This window comes from Peromyscus eremicus, chromosome 12 (assembly GCF_949786415.1).
Source record: "Peromyscus eremicus chromosome 12, PerEre_H2_v1, whole genome shotgun sequence".
In the NCBI taxonomy this organism is placed as follows: Eukaryota; Metazoa; Chordata; class Mammalia; order Rodentia; family Cricetidae; genus Peromyscus; species Peromyscus eremicus.
Window position 1 is genome coordinate 49258220 of NC_081428.1, and position 20175 is coordinate 49278394.

The 20175-nt window shown below is 44.3% G+C and overlaps 1 protein-coding gene across 2 annotated transcripts; it reads right to left on the reverse strand.

The window, feature by feature from the left end:
• Positions 1-8939: 8939 nt before the first annotated feature.
• Positions 8940-18914, reverse strand: Gcsam (germinal center associated signaling and motility). 2 transcript variants are annotated; one of them, XM_059277464.1, is made up of 6 exons: positions 18886-18914; positions 16056-16124; positions 13919-13975; positions 12927-12973; positions 10948-10976; positions 8940-9944 (listed from the first exon to the last, which is right to left on the reverse strand). In XM_059277464.1, the coding sequence occupies exons 1-6, from the start codon at positions 18912-18914 to the stop codon at positions 9627-9629; spliced, it is 549 nt and encodes a 182-aa protein (XP_059133447.1). In that variant the 3' UTR covers positions 8940-9626. The 2 variants fall into 2 exon arrangements, with proteins under 2 accessions (XP_059133447.1, XP_059133448.1); XM_059277465.1 differs by lacking the exon at positions 16056-16124.
• Positions 18915-20175: the final 1261 nt, after the last annotated feature.

Below are 20175 nucleotides of genomic sequence, written 5' to 3' on the forward strand. Positions count from 1 at the left end.
GCCTGGCAGTAACTTTGGTTTGTCTTTGTCTTCTTTCTAGAATGAAGTGGTGGAGGTTGGTCTGTGTCGGAAAGCAGCGCTCTGCAGTTTCAGAGCGAAGAGAATTCAGAAACCTATCTAGTAGTGGCCAGAAGGAGGAGATGGTCTTCCCACTGATTCTGCACAGATAGGAAGTCTGGCTCCATATCCAGAATTCGTGAAAGCTGTTCCTGAGAGCTGTAACAGTGGGGTTCAGGTGCTAGATGAGGTCTGGGATGGATCAAAGATCCCACAGCATGAGCTTCCTGCTGCCTTTGAAGCACTGCCTGCCTCTACTCACACATGGATGCTATTCCTGTAGAGCAAGGATAGTACCTGGCTGGTTTTTTTTTTTTTTTTTTTTTTTTTTGGCAGGTTCTGTTAGCGTGGGCTGATGTGGCAAGGCGAGAGCAAGTAGTCAGGGGAAGGATGCGGAACCGAGTCAGTTGGTCATTCAAGCTGGAGCCCGCCCCCCCCCCCAATTATATTTGATGGACCCCTAAGCTAAGGGTGGGAGGAAGAGAAAGATACTTCCAAGACCTAAGGAGCATAGCTCTTCATCTACCTCCACTACCTCCACCTGTATAGGTGTATGAACAGCTGAGCTCAGGCATATCAGTGAGTGTTACATTTGGAAATATGTTCAATGCGTCTTGTTTCTCTTTTCTTTATTGTTCCTGAGATGCCTCAGTATCTTTTTTTTTAACATAAGTCTGTGAGTTTTGAACATGCGCTGTCCTTTAAGAGTGTTTATTATTATTATTGTAAAAGTCATCAAAGGATCATTAGGACTACTTATTTCCTGCTGCTGATACCACACACTGGCTTTGCATCGCCTGGTGCCACCAGCCTTCCTGTAGGACACAGTTTCTTGAGTTGTTGCGTGTGTGTCTTATGGCAGATGGTCGCTAAGCAGAGGATCGCTGACCTTTTGAAACTGTCAAAAGAGACATGTCCATCCTTGGAAGGCCAGGAGGAAGTTAGTGACTGTATCAGTCCTCCATACATAGAGAATGCCTATCATGAGGGAATAGAATATTTGTTTTGTTGGGGAAATTGTCTTCCTGGATATTTTCTGGGACAGAGGTTTTTTCATTGTTGTATAATAAGAAATCTCCCAGCCTGATACCTCAGATGGATTAGCCATGGATGCAGGTCAGTGCGGCAGGCAGCTATGTGAGCCTGTGTCAAGTGTAAGCTTCTGGACAATGTGAATTTGCTTTCTTATTTAACTACTATATACTATAGTAATAATAATTGCTATATTGTAATTTATTGTTTCATTTTCAGTATAGTTCCTTAAACTACTGAAGCAGGTGGATGTTTCTTCTTCCCCTTTTATTTTTTACACATCAAATGTGAACCTCCCTATGCGTGTACTCTTTTGAAAGCAATGGGGAATTTTAATATATAATGATTTTAAAACATGTACAATAAATTATTTTTGCAACTGTGTTGGTTTATCATCTGCCTCTCAGGTCTTCCGTCCCTAAGGCCATGTGTCTAAGGCCATGTGTTAGGTGGGCATTTTGCAGAAAACAGGGATAGAAGTGACTGTGTGCACCGAGGCAGCTTCCTCTTCTGTGCGAAAAAGATGAAGGCCATCTTGGGCTGGGATTGGCTGGGCCCTCTCATTTCCAGGGCGAGTGGGAGGAGTTTGCCCCCTCCCCGCTTCTCGGTAGTTCTTCTTAGGCTGAGTGTTACAGTATCAATCTGCATTGACCCCACAGGCTTATGTGACAAACACTTGTTTCACAGCAAGCCATACTGTTTCCGGAAGTTCTGTAAAAGGTTCTGTAAAACCTTCAGGAGGCTCGGCTCACTGGCCAAAGGAGACTGCTAGAGGCAATCATTTGAAGGTTGTAGCCCAGTCCACTTTGTCCAAGCTCCGTTTTCTGCTTCCCCGTCCACCATAACGTGGAATCCTCCTCCAGGTGCTCTTGCTGCCGTTAATTACGCTTTCCTGTCACGATGGACTGAAACTATGAGCTAAAATAAATCTTTTCCCCATTGGGTAGGGCTGGAAGGATGGGTCTGTTGGTGTTTGGAGATGAGGTTTGCTTTCTTTCTTTTTTTTCTTTTTTTTTTTGGGGGGGGACACTAAAATGTAAATACCGTAGTTTTGATTTTTTGACCACTTGACCACAGAGAAGACTTTCCAAGCTTTGACTTTTGGGTGCAATACATTATGGGTAACTAAAGCGTACTGAGATGTTTGGTAAAAATAATCCCATGCACATATACTTGTTTTGTTGTAGAAGGCAAGTTGTGTGGTCACCACACCTCTTAATGACAGGAATAATGCCTGGCGCATCATAAGGTTCAACAAGTACCTGAGAAATAATTGGAGGACTTAGGATGAAAAAACTGTTGCTTTCAGGAAGTCATTTAGCTATGGATAGAACACTTGTCCTGTTGTCAACAAAATTTCTAGCCATGTGTCCAAATTTTTAGCTTGGCAATTTAATTTTTTTCTAAAGACGTTTTTTATGTTTTAAAAATGTTTATTTATTTAGTTTTATTCATGTGTCTGTGCTTGAGTGTATGAATGTGCCCCACGTGTGTGTATGAGTCCAAGGAGATCAGAAGAGGGCATCAGATCTCCTGGAACTGGAATTGTAGGCAGCTATGAGTGTCACAGTGGTGCCGGGACCCTAGGTCCCCTGCAAAAGCAGCAAGCATTTTTAATCACTGAGCCATCTCTCTAGCCACCTGTAGATGTGAGTCGTTTGATTTTGTGCATGCGTAGGCAATGCCCATGAAGAAGACAGTCAAAGAAGTTGCTAATGTTATTAGACAAACAGGATCTGCACGTATGAAACAGGAAACAGCAGAGAAAAAATAGCCAGGTTTAACTGTAAACACTGTAGACAAACTGTAGGGTTGGGGGCAGTCAGAGAAAAGAATGGTCAGTGGAGTCTACTGGAGTCTACTTGAAGACTTTGCGTGAGAAGTAGGAGCTGACCCTGAAGGGCTAGTGAGATAGGAACAAGCAGATTTGTCCTTGCCCATTTGTTCTCTCCCTCCCTCCCTCCCTTCCTCCCTCCCTCCCTCCCTCCCTCCCTCCCTCCCTCTCTCTCTCTCTCTCTCTCTCTCTTTCTTTCTTTCTTTCTTTCTTGTCAAGACAGGGTTCTCTGTGTAAGAGTCCTAGAACTCAGCCGGGCGGTGGTGGCGCACGCCTTTAATCCCAGCACTCGGGAGGCAGAGCCAGGCGGATCTCTGTGAGTTCGAGGCCAGCCTGGGCTAACAAGTGAGTTCCATGAAAAGGTGCAAAGCTACACAGAGAAACCCTGTCTCGAAAAACCAAAAAAAAAAAAAAAAAAAAAAAAAAAGAGTCCTAGAACTCACTCTGTCAACCAGGCTAGCCTCGAACTCACAGAGATCTGCCTGCTTCTGCCTCCCAAGTGCTGGGATTAAAGGTATGCACAACCATTCCTGGCTTGCCCATTAGTCTCGTATGATAAAGTTAACACTGTTTTTGTTTGTTTTTTGCTATACTGGGGATTGAACCTAGGACCTCATACATGAACCGCTGAACTGTACCTCCAACTCTGTTTCTTTTTAGATGAGGATTCTTGACAGGAACCCAGAGTGTGATTAACGCAAAGACTGGGAGCAGTATCCCAGTCTTCCCTTCTCTCCCAGTATTAAATAAAGTACATGCCACTGTTGCCGCTCTCCTTAGTCTGTGCAGTCTTTAATGTCTTTTCTGTGTTTATTGATCCGCAATATCAGAAGGCAGCTTCACATTTTATAGCTGGGAGCCAGAGCCTGGAGAGAGAGATGAGAGAGAGAGAGAGAGAGAGAGAGAGAGAGAGAGAGAGAGAGAGAGAGAGAGAGAGAGAGAGGGAGGAGGGGGAGGGAAGGAGAGAGGAGGGGGAGGGAGGGAGATCATCTACAGCCCCACAGTTTGTGGGAGACAAAGCCTAGGCCACTGGGTAACCACCCATGAGTGGCCACCCATCCTGGTGGGTGTCCTGAGGGCATACTCAGTTCAGCTTTGATTGGCATCAGAGCATCTGCAAGGAACACATGTGGTAGGGGAAGAGATGAATTGAGAGAGTCAGGAAAATGACTCTCTGGCATTTCTCCAGACATTGAAAAAAAAAAGACTCTAGAAAAACAGGACAGATTTATATTGATCTGTTTAATAGTTGGCAGAACCAATATATCTTCACATTTAGTCAAATTTGTGAACTTCAGAGGCTAGGTTTGGGAAAGAGCCAGTCACATGTAACAAAAGAGAACCTCTTTTCCTCTTTAGGCTCCTCTCACGACCTGGAAATGCAACTGTTCCCTTTGTAGCCTTCCATCCTGTCCGCCCTCATCCCCCAATCCTTTCCATCTTGTTCTTCTCTATGCCCTTCCATCCTGTCCTCCCCCCACACCCTCCATCCTGTCCCTTACCCCCATGCCTTCCATCTTGTTCCCCCCATGCCCTCCATCCTGTCCCTTACCCCCATGCCTTCCATCCTGTTCCCCCCACGCCCTCCATCCTGTCCCTTACCCCCATGCCTTCCATCCTGCCCCTACCCACACCCTCCATCCTATCTCTTACCCCCATGGCTTCCATCCTGCCCCTACCCACACCCTCCATCCTATCTCTTACCCCCATGGCTTCCATCCTGCCCCTACCCACACCCTCCATCCTATCTCTTACCCCCATGCCTTCCATCCTGCCCCTACCCACACCCTCCATCCTATCTCTTACCCCCATGCCTTCCATCCTGCCCCTACCCACGCCCTCCATCCTGTCCCTTACCCCCATGGCTTCCATCCTGTTCCCTCCATGCCCTCCATCCTGTCCCTTACCCCCATGGCTTCCATCCTGTTCCCCCCACGCCCTCCATCCTGTCCCTTACCCCCATGCCCTCCATCCTGAGATACTTAAGAGCCTGTCCTAATCCTGCTAGCATTTGAACTTGTCACTGGTACATTTTCCTGCCTTGTCTTCACCCCTTTCCTATTTCTTTCTTCTGCTTTAGATAAGAATTTATTCACAGGCTAGGAGTGTATTTATGGATGCTAAGAGTGTGAGCGGAAACCGCAGAGTCGGCCGTGGCTTGTACAGTGGACCTCTCTCTCCATTTTCTGTGCACTGTTTGGAGCCCAGTGCGGGGGAGGGACATTTTTCGTTATATTTGTGACTTGAAAGACTAAATTAGAAACTCAGCCTCAGTTTCTTTCTCAAGAACAGAGATTCTTTAAGGGGCTGTATTACTAACCTCTGGAACTGTGTGCATGGGTGCACACCTATGCACGTGGGTGCGCGCGCGCACAGACATATACATCTGTGTTGATGTGTACTTTCTGCAAGACTACACAATATCATTAGAAATCTTGAAATGTGTGGAAAGGGGGATCAGCATCAGCCTGTGGTAGCCACTAGTATTTTTCTTTATTTTTGAGAATTTAAAACATACATATGATAAAACCCTTCCCCCCATTTTCTCCTTCAACTCTTCTCCCAACATATCCCCATCCCACTTTATGCCTTTTTTTTTTTTTTTGATAATTCAGTAAGTCCCTTTAGAGCTATCCTTGTGTAGGCATCCACTGAAGCATGGGTAACCTACCAGACATCACATCCCTGCAACTACCCGCTAGCAACAGCTCCTCAGTAAGTGTGATGCCGAATCTCATCCACCCCATCTGTACCAGAGGACCAAGTTTGGGCACAGTGGGAATGTTTGGACACAAAGCATCACTTGCTGTAAAATTGGAGGCATTTCTTATTTTATCAGTACATTAGTCATATTTCTCATTACTGTGACAGAAAACCTGAAGGAAGCCACAAGTGTCACAAAGTTTGTTTTGACTCAGAGTTCCAAGGGACACAGTCCATTCTGGCAGGACAGCATGGTGGTTGGAGCCACTGAGTCTGTGGTGGTGGACCTTGTGGCGTGGGCATTCACACCCTGGCAGATTAGGACGCAGGGTTCCAGCCAGAACTGGAGCAGGTATCACCTTCGAGTTCCCAGCCTCCCCTCAGAGAACCACTTCTGTTAGCTAGGTCATAGTTCCAAAGTTTTACATCCTCCCTAAGCTCTCACAGCAGGAGACCAAGTGGTTAAGCATGGGGACTGTGGGGACATTTCACATTCCAACCACAACACAGTTCACAGAATGTTTTCTCAGTTTTGCTTCTTTTAATTTATTGATATCTGTGGTTTGATAAATAATATTGTACACATCATAGTAGATTTAAATATGAAATTCCATTTATTATTTGTGAGTTCTTGTGTGTGTGTGTGTGTGTGTGTGTGTGTGTGTGTGTGTGTGTGTGTAGGTGAGAGGACAACTTTCAGAAATCAGTTCTCTCCTTGCACGGTGGAGTCCTAGGATCGAACCCACTTGTCAGGTTTGCCTAGTAAGCACATTTATCTCACTTGCATCCAGAGCAGACATTTGGAAATACCCCCAAGGGGCTCTTCAGTCTAGACACAGGGCTGTTGTACAGTCCCTCTAATTTTACCATACAACCATGCTTCTTTGTCTATTCATTTAGACTTAAGGAGGCCCTGATAAAACATATTGGCTTTTGGGGGACAGACAATACTTCACCGGATGGGGGCAAACACATACAGCTCATTGTATTTTACTGATAATATTTCCAACACCTATCTGCCCCAAACGTTTAGTATCCATGTGAAGGGCTCTAGTGCAGTGTCATCTGTTTGACGTCTGCCTTGCTGGAGGGACGTTGGGGTCCAGGCTTTATACTCTTTACTACCATTTCTCCTCAGGGTCTATGACAGATGATATGACGGTTAGGGCTTTTTTATTTATTTATTTATTTATTTATTTATTTATTTATTTATTTATTTATTTATTTATTTTTATCAATTTGACACAAACTACAGTCACCTAGGAAGAGGGAACCTCAGTTTAGGAATGACCTCCATTGATTGGCCTGTGAGTATGTCTGTGGGGCACTGTCTTGATTGATGATTGATGTGGGAGGATTGGCCTGTGAGCATGTCTGTGGGGCACTGTCTTGATTGATGATTGATGTGGGAGGATTGGCCTGTAAGCATGTCTGTGGGGCACTGTCTTGATTGATGATTGATGTGGGAGGGCCCAGACAACTGCGCCAGTGCCCCCCCTGAGCAGGTGGTCCTGGGCTGTAGAAGAAAGCAAACTAAGAGAGCTAAAAGTAGCATTCCTCCATGACCTCTGCCTCACTTCCTGCCTCAAGCTCCAGCCCTGGAGGAATATGATTGGGACAGATAAGTCAAATACATCCTTTCTTCCTTAATTAACTCTTTGTCAGTGCTTTATCACAGCAGTAGAAAGTAAACTAGAAAAGATGACCATATGTCAGATGTAGCCCACCCATGTATGGGGGCAATAGACTGAGCCTCAAGTAAGCGGGTCAGAGTCAAAGGCAAAAAGGAAACGAAGACTTGAATCAGTCACTGGCCCGCGCTGCTTCCCATAAGCCATGTGTTACATCTTGTACAGCATTTCCTATCACCATGGACACACCCTTTGAACGCAAGTGACTTCTGGCCAAAGTCTAAAGTTAGGCTTCTGTGTGAAAGACAGCTGTAGAAGAAGGGAGTTAGCTGAGACCGAGGTGCTGAGGTCTGGTCAGCTTGTTAGCTGCAGATGATCAACGGGCTTACATCTCAGCAAACTCACTCAGAGGACCTTAAGTCATTGCATTTCCTCTCAATGGGGACTTGGTCTGTTTTGTTTTTTATTCCATTATTTATTTATTTGTGTGTGTGTGTGTCTGTGTGTGTGTGTGTGTGTGTGTGTATGTGTATGTGCGCATGTATGCCTGCAATGTGTGCAAGTGTATGTGCATATGTGTATGCCTTGTACACACTAAACAAGGATCCTATTACTGAGCTACCTCCCTAATACCTTGTGACATTTTAAGTAGAAAGTTGTTCAGCTTTGAGCACAAAGAGGTAATTAAATGCATAGTGCATCCAGAGCTCGTCTCAATGAACATCTTGCTGTTTTAGCATCCCTAAAAGTAGGGCAGTGGCCATGAGGTAAATAAAATAACATCTTGAGGATGCAGGTGTGAATGTAGAAATAGTCTAATTTGCTAATAATTGTTTTCGTCTCGCTCATCTCATTTGTGGTTTAATATTTTCCTGCCATTTCATTGGTATCTGCTCCTAATGAGTTGCATCAATAACCAATCATAGTTCTCTTAAGTTTATCTCAAACTGTCATTGTTTAGGGCAAAGGTCTTCAAAATTATTATCCAGAATAGGTTAAACTAAAGATATTTTTAGCTTTGTAAAGCTCTGGTCTGTGTCACAAATCAACTCTACCATGGTTGAGCAACCATAGATAGTCTGTAGACAAATCAGTGTGGCTGTTTTTCAATAAATGTTTATCTACAAAAACAGGTGGTGGGTCAGATTTGGTCAGTCAGCAGGTTATGCACAGTTGGCTGACAGAGGGTGGATACAATTCCAGAAATTCTAAAGAAAAAATGAGGGAAAATGAAGAATCAAGGCACAGCAGGGTACTCACAGAGAAGGGGTGTGTGCTATTTTTCCCATGTCAACATTTCACACATGCTGGATAATTTATGAAGAAATTTACTCTACTCTATATAGTATGTAGCAGGAGCACTGACTTGGAAGCTGGAATAAAATCCTGCCACTAATACCAATAAAGTACCTTTGGGCAAATTGTTTTCTCTCAGTCCAAAAAGAAGATAGTGAACTTAATGGTTCTACAGTGGCCTTTCTACTCATCGCTCTCATACTGTGGGGATTCTACTGAGGGTTTGTTGTTGCTGTTTTTGTTTTGTTTTATGAGACAGGGTTTCTCTGTGTAGCCCTGGCTGTCCTGGAACTCACTCTGTAGACCAGGCTGGATTCTACTGAGAACTATGTGGACTATGTGGAGGGGTTTGAGCTGTCTCTTAATGGTAGATCACTTGCCTATCATGGATGAAGCTCTGGGAACGATTTCCTACACCGGAAGAGAAAGACAATTCTGAGGAGAAAGTCAAAGTTTGAAGAATGGAGTTTAAAATTATATTAACAATGGTACAGGAAATTCTAAGCCATTGAGACAATGAGAGAAAGGACGTTGAGTGAAGGACATGTCCTGGGCCCATGGAGTGAAGGAATATTACAGGTTGTCCTATCCAAGTGGTGCTGAGGTGGGGTTGCACAGTGCTGAGGGAATTCCCCCTGGGGACATGTAACCTGATGAGTAAGCTTACCCAGCTTCAGAAAACAGTTGTGGGGATAATTCATAAGAACTTAGTGAGAAGAGCAGAGCTTTTTGTGGTACACCAGATGCAGATATGGGGAGCCCTTCCTACCACAGAGTATTTTTTTAACTACTTAGAAGCAAAGGTGGCCACTCTTTTTTTTTTTTTTTTAAAACAATGTGACATCCAAGACAATTGACTAATTTTTGAACGTTGGTTATTGTCAGACTCTAAAAGGCTCTGTGGTCTGCAAAGTCTGCTCTTCCAAGGTCCTCCGGAAGAACTAAGCTAAGGATCTCTGTGCCCCATGACTGCTTCAACTGGAGTCCCCAAGCCCTACTTTTATCTGTCATCCAACAGAGTCCCCAACTCCTACTTTTGTATGTCAGTGCTGAACCGACTCTAGTCTAGTCACTCACTGTAGATGAGAAAAGTGAGTCTCAAAGGGGGCTCTAAGTGGCCGTGGCTGTTGATGGGCATGGAAGGAGAGTCTGCTGGGCACCAGAAGTTCATATTCACCTTCTGCGGGAGGTGGCGGCTGAGGGGTGGAAGAGAAACGGAGGACCGAATACTCCGTCTCTACTCCTCTTGAAGACTCTCTGTGTCTCTCAGCCTTGCTAGAGACGTTCTCATAGAACCCCTCAGCAGAGTTGTCTGATGGCCTTCCTCTGAGGGCCTTGTGATCAACGAGGACGTAGCATAACTCCTCTGTGTAGATCTGGTCAGCATTGTTCTGCAGGTCAAAGGAGAGCCATCATAAAGATCTGGTCTCTTTCCATTCCGTTCATGCTTCAGTGACAACACAGGCCTGACGGGGGAAATCCTGTCGTCCACTACCACCGCTTTCTCCATTTCTCAGCCATCTTTTCTAAATGGCTGCAGGGGCATTCCAAATACTAAACTAGAAGATGGAGTGTTCCTGCCATCCAAAGCATACATGTGTGTCTCCTTTATAAATGTTCCATAGTGACCCTTCACCTCCTTGTGTACTTCCGATGGTCATAGAACACTGGATGTGCTTGGATAATATTTAACGACTCATCAAGAGATTATTATTATTATTATTATTATTATTATTGTCATTATTTGAGACAGGGTCTCTTGTATCCCAATCAATATGTAGCAGAGGATGACCCCGAGCTTCTGTTCCTCTTCCTTGTATCTTATGAGTGCCATAGGAGTATGTGTGTCACCAATTCCAGTTTATGCTGTGCTGGGGATCAAACCCAGGGCTTCCTGCATGCTCGATAAGCCCTCTCTACTAATTGCAATACATCCACAGGCAGATGATTGTATTGATAATCTAAGGGAAGGTCTCACTAATGGTGGAATCTCAGGGGCTAAAACATCAGAGGCAGCAATGTACAGTGGAAAGCACGTGACTGTTAGAGTGAGACTGGGGTTTGCATGCTGGCCCTGCCATCTTTCAGAGGCCTGGATTTGGACACTAGAACTTAATCTCTCAGGTTTTGCATCTGTGAAGAAGTGAGAGGGCACAGTATTACAGTAATACGGGCTGTTGTGACAGCTACATGGGATGCCTGTCAAACACTCAACACATGGCCTGTCATAACAAAGTGCTCAGCAAATGTTAGTTCCCTCCAATCCGTTACGCCACAGGAGGGCTGCTGTTTCTGCCACCAGGCTCTGCAAATAACTGTGGGTTCCTGACCTCCCCACATCCCCAGACATCTACAGTGTTTTTTCCACGTTGGGATCAGAAGGGGTCTTATTACCTGCATAGGAGCTGAAGTCATCCCTTCATCTGTAGAAAGAAAATACACTCAATGAATCTCAGGTTGAGATGGAGACTCCAGGGAGTGGAGCTGGGATGTTTGCAGCCAGACAGCCAAGGGACAGCTAGAGTAGTCTACAGAAGTCTGTTACAGATCCCTAAGAATCACAGAACACCCTAAACAAAGCCACAGGAGAGCTTGCTCAGGCTTCTAGGGCCAGTGAAGAAAGATACTTTTAGTGCATCTTTGGGCAGCCAATCATACCCCCTCTCTTCCCTCTTCTCTTATATAATACCCATTGTGTACCTACTTGGTAAAACACAATAGGGAGACAGATATACCAGCAATAAGCCTGTTTCTCACAGACTAGGCAGGGGACATACAAGACAGCATGAGAGACCCATAGAGCAGACAGGAGGGGGTCCTTTCTAACAGGTAATGAATGTTAAGATGATGGTAGCATGAGGACTTGTGCTCAAGGAAAGTTTTTCAGAATGCTCAGATGCTGAACATTTATGTTTCTGCAGAAGCAAGGCAATGTTTCATATGTATTTTACTCCAAACTGACTGGCTTCAGCCACAGAGCAGAGGCATGCTTCCCACTCTTGGCATCCAGCCAGAAGAAGAAAAAAGATGCCATCCATGGAAATCCATGCAGGAGGCAGAGCTGTCCACCATGTGGCTCATGGATTCATAGTTCCCCTGACTCTCACATCCCCATAAGGTTTTATAGCATCTGGGGGTGTCACTGATTCTCACTAGAAGAAAGGCTTCTGCATTTTGGCACCCGTGGCCTTATTTCTGTCGTGTCTTACTCTGATAGAAATTAGCGTTTGTTGGGATCCATTGTTCCTGGGTGAAACGGCTCATGCTGGGAGGTCTAGAGGCTGTATTATATACCCACAGAGCTGGGTTTTGAGATTCAGTGCATGGGTGAGCTATACTCTCCACTTTAAACCCAGCTAGAGGAAGACAAAATTCCTCCATTTTTTTTTTTTCTTCAGCATGTTAGGGTCCATCCTCACACTCACACTTTCTTATTCTCTGTCATGTATGGGCCATCATTCTCCAACCGCTCATCAAATCTCGTTTCTTTCTTTTTTAATTATTATTTATTTTTTTTTTTTATGTGCATTGGTGCTTTGCATGCATGTGTATCTGTGTGTGGGGATATCGGGTCCCCTGGAACAGGAGTTACAGACAGTTGCCAGCTGCCATGTGGGTGCTTGGGAATTAAACCAGGGTCCTCTGGAAGCAGCCAGTGTGCTCTTAACCACTGAGCAATCTCTCCAGTCCCAACTCTTGTTTCCTTAACTTCACCACTGATCTGTCCCAACAGCCTCATCAGAGGTCTGCTGGCCTCAGTTCTTGCCAACAGTTGATACTGTTTCCTTTTTGCATATCCCACTGGGCTGGAGGATCTCTTTAATGCAAATCTGACCAGCCCTGCCTCTTCCAGGAAACTTCTCCATCCTTCCCCGTTGCTCTTAAGGTGAGAACTGAGATATTCAGCTGCTCCTCTGTGCCCTAGCTGCCACATTCTTTGTTCCCAGTTAATTCCTTCAGTTTCCAGATCAGGCACGGATTGAGGAGATCAATAAATCAATCTCTGCTGCAATGAACCCACTGTCTAATGGGAAAAGCAAGCAAACGAACAGGAAGCTGGGGGAAATTGCAGCAGTGTGTGTAGGTTTACAGTGCAGACCTTCTCACTGGGCTTTGGAAGCACAGAGAAAGGACATTTTAGAAATGTAAGTCCATCAAGAGTACAAATGATGGGAAATCATGACTTACTTTGCCGAGCATGGTGGCACACACCTTTAATCACAGCACTGGGGAGGCAGAGGCAGGCGGATCTCTATGAGTTCAAGGCCAGACTATTCTCCAGAGTTCCAGGACATCTAGGGCTGTTACACAGAAAAACCATTTCTCAAAACAAACAAACAAACAAATAAACATGAAACAAAATAATGACTTACTTTGCTTTGGGGACTCCTGTCTGGCTTTAAATGTGCTTATGTTTTTCCTGTAAAAAAGGAATGTAGACAGGTTGTTTCAATATTCAGAAACTCTTAAACATTGCATTATGAAACTTCAATTTCAATCATTGGTAGTTCTTATTCTTTTTATAATACCTCTTTCAACATAAAGGAATGAAAAAGTAAGAAAATGGAAAATATAAGATGATGTTAAGTAGAAATGCTTTCCTTTCTACCCCCTTTGCTGCTTATATTTTGCAATCCGATACATGCATGTGTGGTGTTAAGAGGTTACATTTTCAGAGAATATTTCTGACACAAACCTCCGTTTTGTTTTAAATCATACACATGGAGGAGCAGGCATCTTTCAATCCTAAGCCTAACCTGTGGCCACCCAAGCAAAAAAAAAAAAAAAAAAAAAAAAAAAAAAAAACCAAACCCAAACACTTCCCATTAAAGTATACTGCATAGAAGACTCCCTGGAAATATGATGGAAGCCCATTGTCATGTAGTAGGCAAACTGACAATTTGCTGTAAGGATGGCCATGGGTCTGGCATGCTAAGTCTGGTACACTAATGTCACTATCAGTCACTTAGTGGTGGTTGGCTATTTTTAGCAACTGTTTCACTCTCCAGAGTCTCAGTTTGGACAATAAATTATCGCCTGGACTACACATTCTCCATTCAGAGGGCAGAAATGTGTGCTTCTATACAAGGGACTTGCAGTGTGAAGACTCTCAGTATTAACGGGCAGTTTCATTCTTACATCTGAAGCTTACCCATGTGAGAAGACTCCACCACCCATGAGACAATTATTATTCTTGATTATCACCACACTCTGGGGCCTGTTTCCTTGACTGATTCTTGGTGACCGCATCTAGGCTTGGTACCCAGCTTGAGTGTAGCCGCGAAGGGAAAGGAGCTCACAGGTACCTTACAAGCCCCACACTGAAAACACAGGAAGTTGATTCCTTGAGCGATACTTTACTTACCAAGGAAGGCAGGCGCACCCTTCTGAGATATGACAACAACTCCAGCACCTGAAATAGCTGAGAGAGGGGCCAGGAAGTCAGTGAGTCTGGTTTCGGCGGCTTTGTTAACGGTGACTTCTTTCCCCTCGCTGTTTCTGTCCTTATTTATTAGGTGAACTGGACACAAGGCTATGACACCATTAGTTTCTAGCCAGGAAAAAAAACCCTGTCTATTCTCATCAAGGGAAACAAAAAGTTTTGAAATTCACAATTCCAGTGATTTACTTGACTCCTTGTGATGGCGTTATCTCCAGAATATTAAGGTATGAATTTCACATTTGAGAAATCATCTTGTTTGGGTCAAGGTCAAGCAGTATTTCCACAGGATGCCACTGAACTCTGACTCTCTAATCTCTCCTATGTATACTCCACTCTACTAGACTAATCACATGACTATCTCCTACACTAGAATGTGAACTTCATAAAGCTGGGCACTACACTCATCCCACCCATCGTGGTTTATGTCACCAGTGTATGCCAACCTATCAAATATACAGAAAATTTGTTTCCTATGAATATTTGATGAAGCTATACAGGAGTAGCTGTGAGCACAGCCACCCAAACGGGAGGTCATCAGATCTACCACCCAAATTCCAAGAGTATAGCTAAATATGAAGACTTGTGCTTTTTACAGAGGCTGGCTGTAACCCATGACTATGTAAGCCATGGCCATGGTTGTGACTACCAGTTTGGGTGAACGTTTTGATGGCTTCCTGGTTCTATGTGTTATCAGAGACTTTGGGGCGTAGCCTCAGCTCTCTTCTTTAGGTCGCCCTTAGTGTCCTTTGTGTCCTGTAAACCACTTGTTTTCTTCTTCTGCTTCTGTTGTTAAAAGGTATCATATGGAAGTTCCCGAATCTGCCCAGTGCTCAGAAGGCAGGTTCACTAGGGGAACATGGAAGTGAGATGTGAGTTACTGGATTCATATTCATATTTCTAAAAATTTTGAGCCACAGTTTAGTTTCCAAAATGAGGCTATATGTACTATTCATTTCATGAAACTGTTAAGGGTCAGACAAAAGTGATGACGGGCAAAAGTGATTTGTAAACTTTCCTTCTTTTCTACGTGTCCTTTGCAATGCATTCTTGCATTTTAATATGTGTGTTTTGGTTTAAGGTGAGTCCAGGTAAGGAAAATATCTAAAAATGTGCCTCCCAGTAAGCTCTTCCTCTGGAGTGCCCTCCGGAAGGGTAGCTCAGGAAAGGCTGTATCGTGATCATGAAAAGAGAGACAAACCTCTGTGACATCATAGGGACACCAGCAATCCCAGGTGCTTATCTATTCATGAAGCCTCTGTTATCAAGCCTATGAATCCTCTCTCCCTTGTCATTATTCCCCCATCCTTTTCTCTCCTTTCCATCATGTGATGTACATGCTTTAATAGATGGTCAGTGACACCCCTTCAGATACATACTTCTCAGCTTGCACTGAAGACATGCAGCCTTGGGTGGGAAGGATCTTAGGGTCTTGCCCCTAACATGATCTTGGTTTGTTTTTAGTTGCTCTCTCAGAAGTGCTTCCTGGAACACTGTGAGAATTGCTGCTAACTCTGTAGGTTATAGAATGACAGACTTTGCCATAATTTGGACTCTTAGGCCTGAGGTACTTGTACATTGCAAGATTCCTTCCTTAGGAGTTCCTTAAGACTAGGTACGGCCACCCAGGAAGGATGCATGAAGCTGTATTAGATTTCCAGTACCAGCATAAACACAAGCACCTCTCCACAGGCCTTTCAACCTCGTGTCATGAGAGAATGTAGTTAACTCAGAAATAGAAACTCAAAGCTTAGTATGACAGAGCCAAGGTAGAGATTTGAGTGCAGAGGTACTTTATTCCACAAATAGACAACAGGATTTCAGATCTTTATTTCAAGCTGTATCAGGGACTTAAGCATCTGATTTCCTGTTGCCAAGGATACAGAAGGCTCTTAGAATAGCAGGATGTTTCCTGTCCAGTGCAGGGAAGTCTTGCTGTCTTTCCTATTGTTTTCCCACTCGCTACTGTTATAGCTGGTACTGGGCCTTCGCTGTGGGGATGGGTGGCCCCAGCCCTGACAGGCTCTTTCTTCCCGGGGAGTTGGACAGTATGTACTCTCACCTGCAGGTCTGCTGCTTGACATTTTGAAGTCTCAGATTCCAATGTGTCTCCTGAGTGTCCAGCTTCCACCTAAGACTCAAATATTAGAAATGGGCCACTGTGTCATCCCATAATTCCCACTATGGCTTTATGTTTCTCCCTCAGCTGTTTTATTTCTTCTGTTTATGAGCAGTTCTGGAACCACCTTAGCATGCCTCTCATTGCCCTGCCATCTATTAATGTTCCATCTGAACCCCAGGCCAGAGCCTGTTTCAGATCTAACATCTCTGTCACCAGAAGAACAGCCCACACCCACAGTCCTAAAATGATGCCTCAGAATCCTCATCACAAGCATGAAAATGTCACTGCACAGGGAGAGGCCTGAGCCTCTCCATTCATTCTCTGTTTGCTGCTGTTTCAGGGCCTGCACCCAAGCAATGGGGTTCTGGGAGACACCATCTTTCACAGTGATCCAGAGAACAAAGGATAGATAGAAGGAGAAGGAAATCATTATATAAGAATTAAATTCGTTCACTGTTTGGATTAGATTTCTGTTTAATCCTTTTTTCATTTGCTGGAAGTTGAGAGTATGAAGAAATAAAATTGGCGAGTACTTCTTGGTATATGCCAATCTTTTTATGTGCTATATTTCATTCAGTTTCAGAACAAGTCCATCGGTTGATATTATTGTCCTGTTATTTATTAACAAGGGAACTGGGGACAAAATTTAGGCAGCTTGTTTGAGGATCCACAACCAGGAAGGGGGAAAACCTAGGTTTTCTTAGGGAAAATGTTTTTCCCTGAGACCTTGGGCTCTTCTTGTGGGGAGAGGTGGTTTTCCATCCTATGACCTGCAGAGACATAGTAAGGGGTGTGCCAACAGGGGTAATGGGAAAGATGGACAAGAGATCCAGCTGATGTAAGACAACAACCAACAATTTCAAATAGCACAGGAATGAAGATGCTGGGCAATTTATTTAGGGATACAGCTGGGCAGTTATTTAGGGAAATAATAATATCTGAACCATCTATTGAGTGTATAGGACTAACTGTAAATTCATAAAGCCACATGAAAAAAATGAGCATGTGAGTTGATAAGGAAAACCTGCTAAGTGTAAATGCAGTGAAAGGCACCTAAGTGATTTCCAGAGTGAGTTCAATCATCTTTAAAATGTAATGGACACAAAACCATAAAAATCTAGCCATCGACTAGAAAATTATTATTATTTTTTGCAAATTACAAGAAAAACCCATTTAAAAAAATAAAAATAGCTTTCCACTTTAGAAACAAAATGGAGTAAACCCCAAAACAAAACTTGAAGGATGGCATTACTGGCTCTTGATAGGTAAGAAGAACAAATGACTGCTGGATCTTGGAGCTAAAATAAAGACGATGGATGTAATGCTGTAACCGTAAGTGTGCATACCAGCTCATCTCATCTTCTTCTACCTGCATTTCTATACTTTTCATCTCTCTCATGATAAATATTTATCAGTGTTACAACATTTAACCCCACAGCAAAGTTCTGAGACACGAAAGTGCATGTATGCCACCCATCACTATTTCCTCATCTGTACTATATCTGCATGTTGCTTTCTCTCTCCCCAGGAATGCTTCCAGTCACCCACCTAGCACTTACTGAGTACCTGCCGTGTGCCAGAAACAAAGGCAGGAACCAGGAATTCACAAAGCAGAGAGCAGAGAATAATAAGCCACATTTAGAGGCGTTCACAAAGAGACAAAATGACAGTCCTTAGAGGAGACCATTAGAAGGTGGAGGAGGGGCTGAGAGAGTTCAGAGTTCAGAGTTCAGAGTTCGGATAGTGTCAGCTCTCAGGAAGGGACACGGATAGATACGCCCAGATCCCCTTCGGCATTTTGCACGACCTCATTTTTCTGTGTTCCCCTTTATATGCTATCTGAGACCAGGGTAGCAAGCACATCCTGGAAGACTCTCTGCCAGCTTACTCACTATAGATCACCTCACTTCATGCCATAGAAACCCCTTAATTTTGGGTGATAATTTTCTTTACATGTGTTTGCTTTGACTGAATGAAAAATGATGATCTGAAAACTGAGACTAGCCTCCGATCGCTGAACCCTTCTCTGTTAGGGACCATGCTGCTGCTCTCCACACTAGGAATTAGGTAGGGTTATACTATTATTTTCCTTTAAAATGAGGAGATGGGCAGTGACGGTGAGACAGAGGTAGGCAGGCGATCTTTGTGAGTTTGAGGCCAGTCTGCTCTACAGAGCGAGTTCCAGGACAGCCAGTGCTATACAGAGAAAACCCTGTCTCAAAAAATAAAATAAACACCAAAAAAAAAAAAAATACAATCCACAACGAAACCAAAAACCCTCCACACAGCAACAACAAAATAAAATGAGGAGACCAAAGCCCAGGACCATGAAAACAAGTCTTCTCCCTACTGACATGACCCTCCTCAATCTGCTTGCAAACGCACTAACTGAAGCCTCGTCTGGCAGGAAATGTGCTATTTATTTTAAATTCATAAAGAGTCCCTGAAAGAGTGGATGCTCATGAACGTACTCAGGAACATCAAGAGCCCAGGAGAGCGTCCCTCTCCCCAGCCGCAGGGCAACTGTTTCATTTCTTAGATGGGCAGAGCCCCTTTTTAGTGGAGTCGTTCCACATTCCAGCTATTCTCCTCATGCTGGGATTCAGAGCAGAAGGCAAACCCTGTAAGGATGTCACAGGGTGTGTGGTTCGGGAGGTACTGAATTCTTGTCACACTCTTGGCCCGTTCGTTCCCTTCACCCTAAGAGTAGCCCTCTTTTCCTGTTTCACCACTGGGCCAGGTCCCTGCTCTCCGGAGAAAGTGAACTCACCCTATTTTCCTCTGCAGACAGTTCCCCATCAGGCTTCTCAGCACCTTCCCTCTGTGTGCTCCCACTTCCTTCTCACCCCTCCTGCACTTTGCTCTCTCAGGCCAGAGCAGCTCTGACCAGCTGTGTAGACAGTCAGAAGGAGGAGGAGCCCGCTGGAGGAGGAAGAGGGCTGGCTGGGGGAGCGTGAGAGGCACATGCATAAAGAATATCCTGGGAGGTCAAAGCCCTGATGCACCAGGGTATTAACCAAACCAGAAACTGCTGGTCAGGGAGACTTTAGCCTCCAGAGAACCTCAGCCTTGCTGTTGCAGAGGGGCTATGGGAGTTTTCCATGGCAGACACCTGCATCATTGAATCTCTGTTTCAGGAAAGACACATGGGGTGAGGGAACTTTTGTTTAAAAGCAAGCAAACAACCAAACCAAGTCAAACCAAACCAAACCCAAAACCTACAAAACAAAACAACAATCACAACAAAAAAACCCAAATCAAACCACAGTCTAGTTGGACATGTATAGACTCTCAAAATTTACTCAAAAGGACACATGCTAGAGTAACTGCCGAAACCAGGAAAGTTGAAAGGGCACATTGCTGGGTGGAGGAGCAATAGAGGAATAGTAGGGTGGGTACAAGTGGTTTGATGTGGGAAATGGGAAAAATGGGAGCATTCTAATTAGCATGTATGGGGGGAGGGCAAGTCCAGAAGAAGGAGGGAGGAGGGTAAAAATAACAGCAAGGATGTCTGAAAAGTTACAAGGAATCATACTATTAGCTGTCTACCTAAAAATACCTATAATGTATGCAAGTCTGTATGAGTTTAAATAAAATTTTCCCAACCGGGCTGACAATGCTCCTTCCAAGAGCCAAAGATCATCTAACAAAAACTGCAACACCACACCTGAGAAAGCCCTCTTTTGAGTTGTTGGGCAGGGCTGTCAAAGAGATTCCCCAACATACAGCCTATTGCTATTGTCCTTGGTTGCCCCCTAAAGGTGGAAGATAAGTACCTATTGCTGAAGACACCTTGCACTTCAGAGGGTCCAGAACCCCCTGATCTGGAAGAGACCTGAATGCCTCCTCACTGAGGAATAAGTTTTATGGTACAGAAGGCACCATGAAAGCTTCCAAAGGAGAGAGACAACCAACAGTCCTACCTAGATAATAATGCCTATGAACCACAATGATGACTAGCATAGCATAGTAATTCAGAGTTGTAGCTTGAGTTTTCCTGCCTGGCCCACAGTCAGGACAAATCTCTGATACCTGTCAGTCCCACAGCCACTCAGACCCG

Coding starts and splice junctions, on each gene's coding strand:
- Gcsam (XM_059277464.1), bottom strand. CDS start 18,914: ATGGGGAACTGTCTGCAGAGGAAAATAGG. Junction 16,125..18,885: donor TGTCTGCAGAGGAAAATAGG/GTGAGTTCACTT, acceptor TTTGAGTCTTAG/GTGGAAGCTGGACACTCAGG. Junction 10,977..12,926: donor ACAGGAGTCCCCAAAGCAAA/GTAAGTCATTAT, acceptor TTCTTTCTACAG/ATGAAGGGATGACTTCAGCT.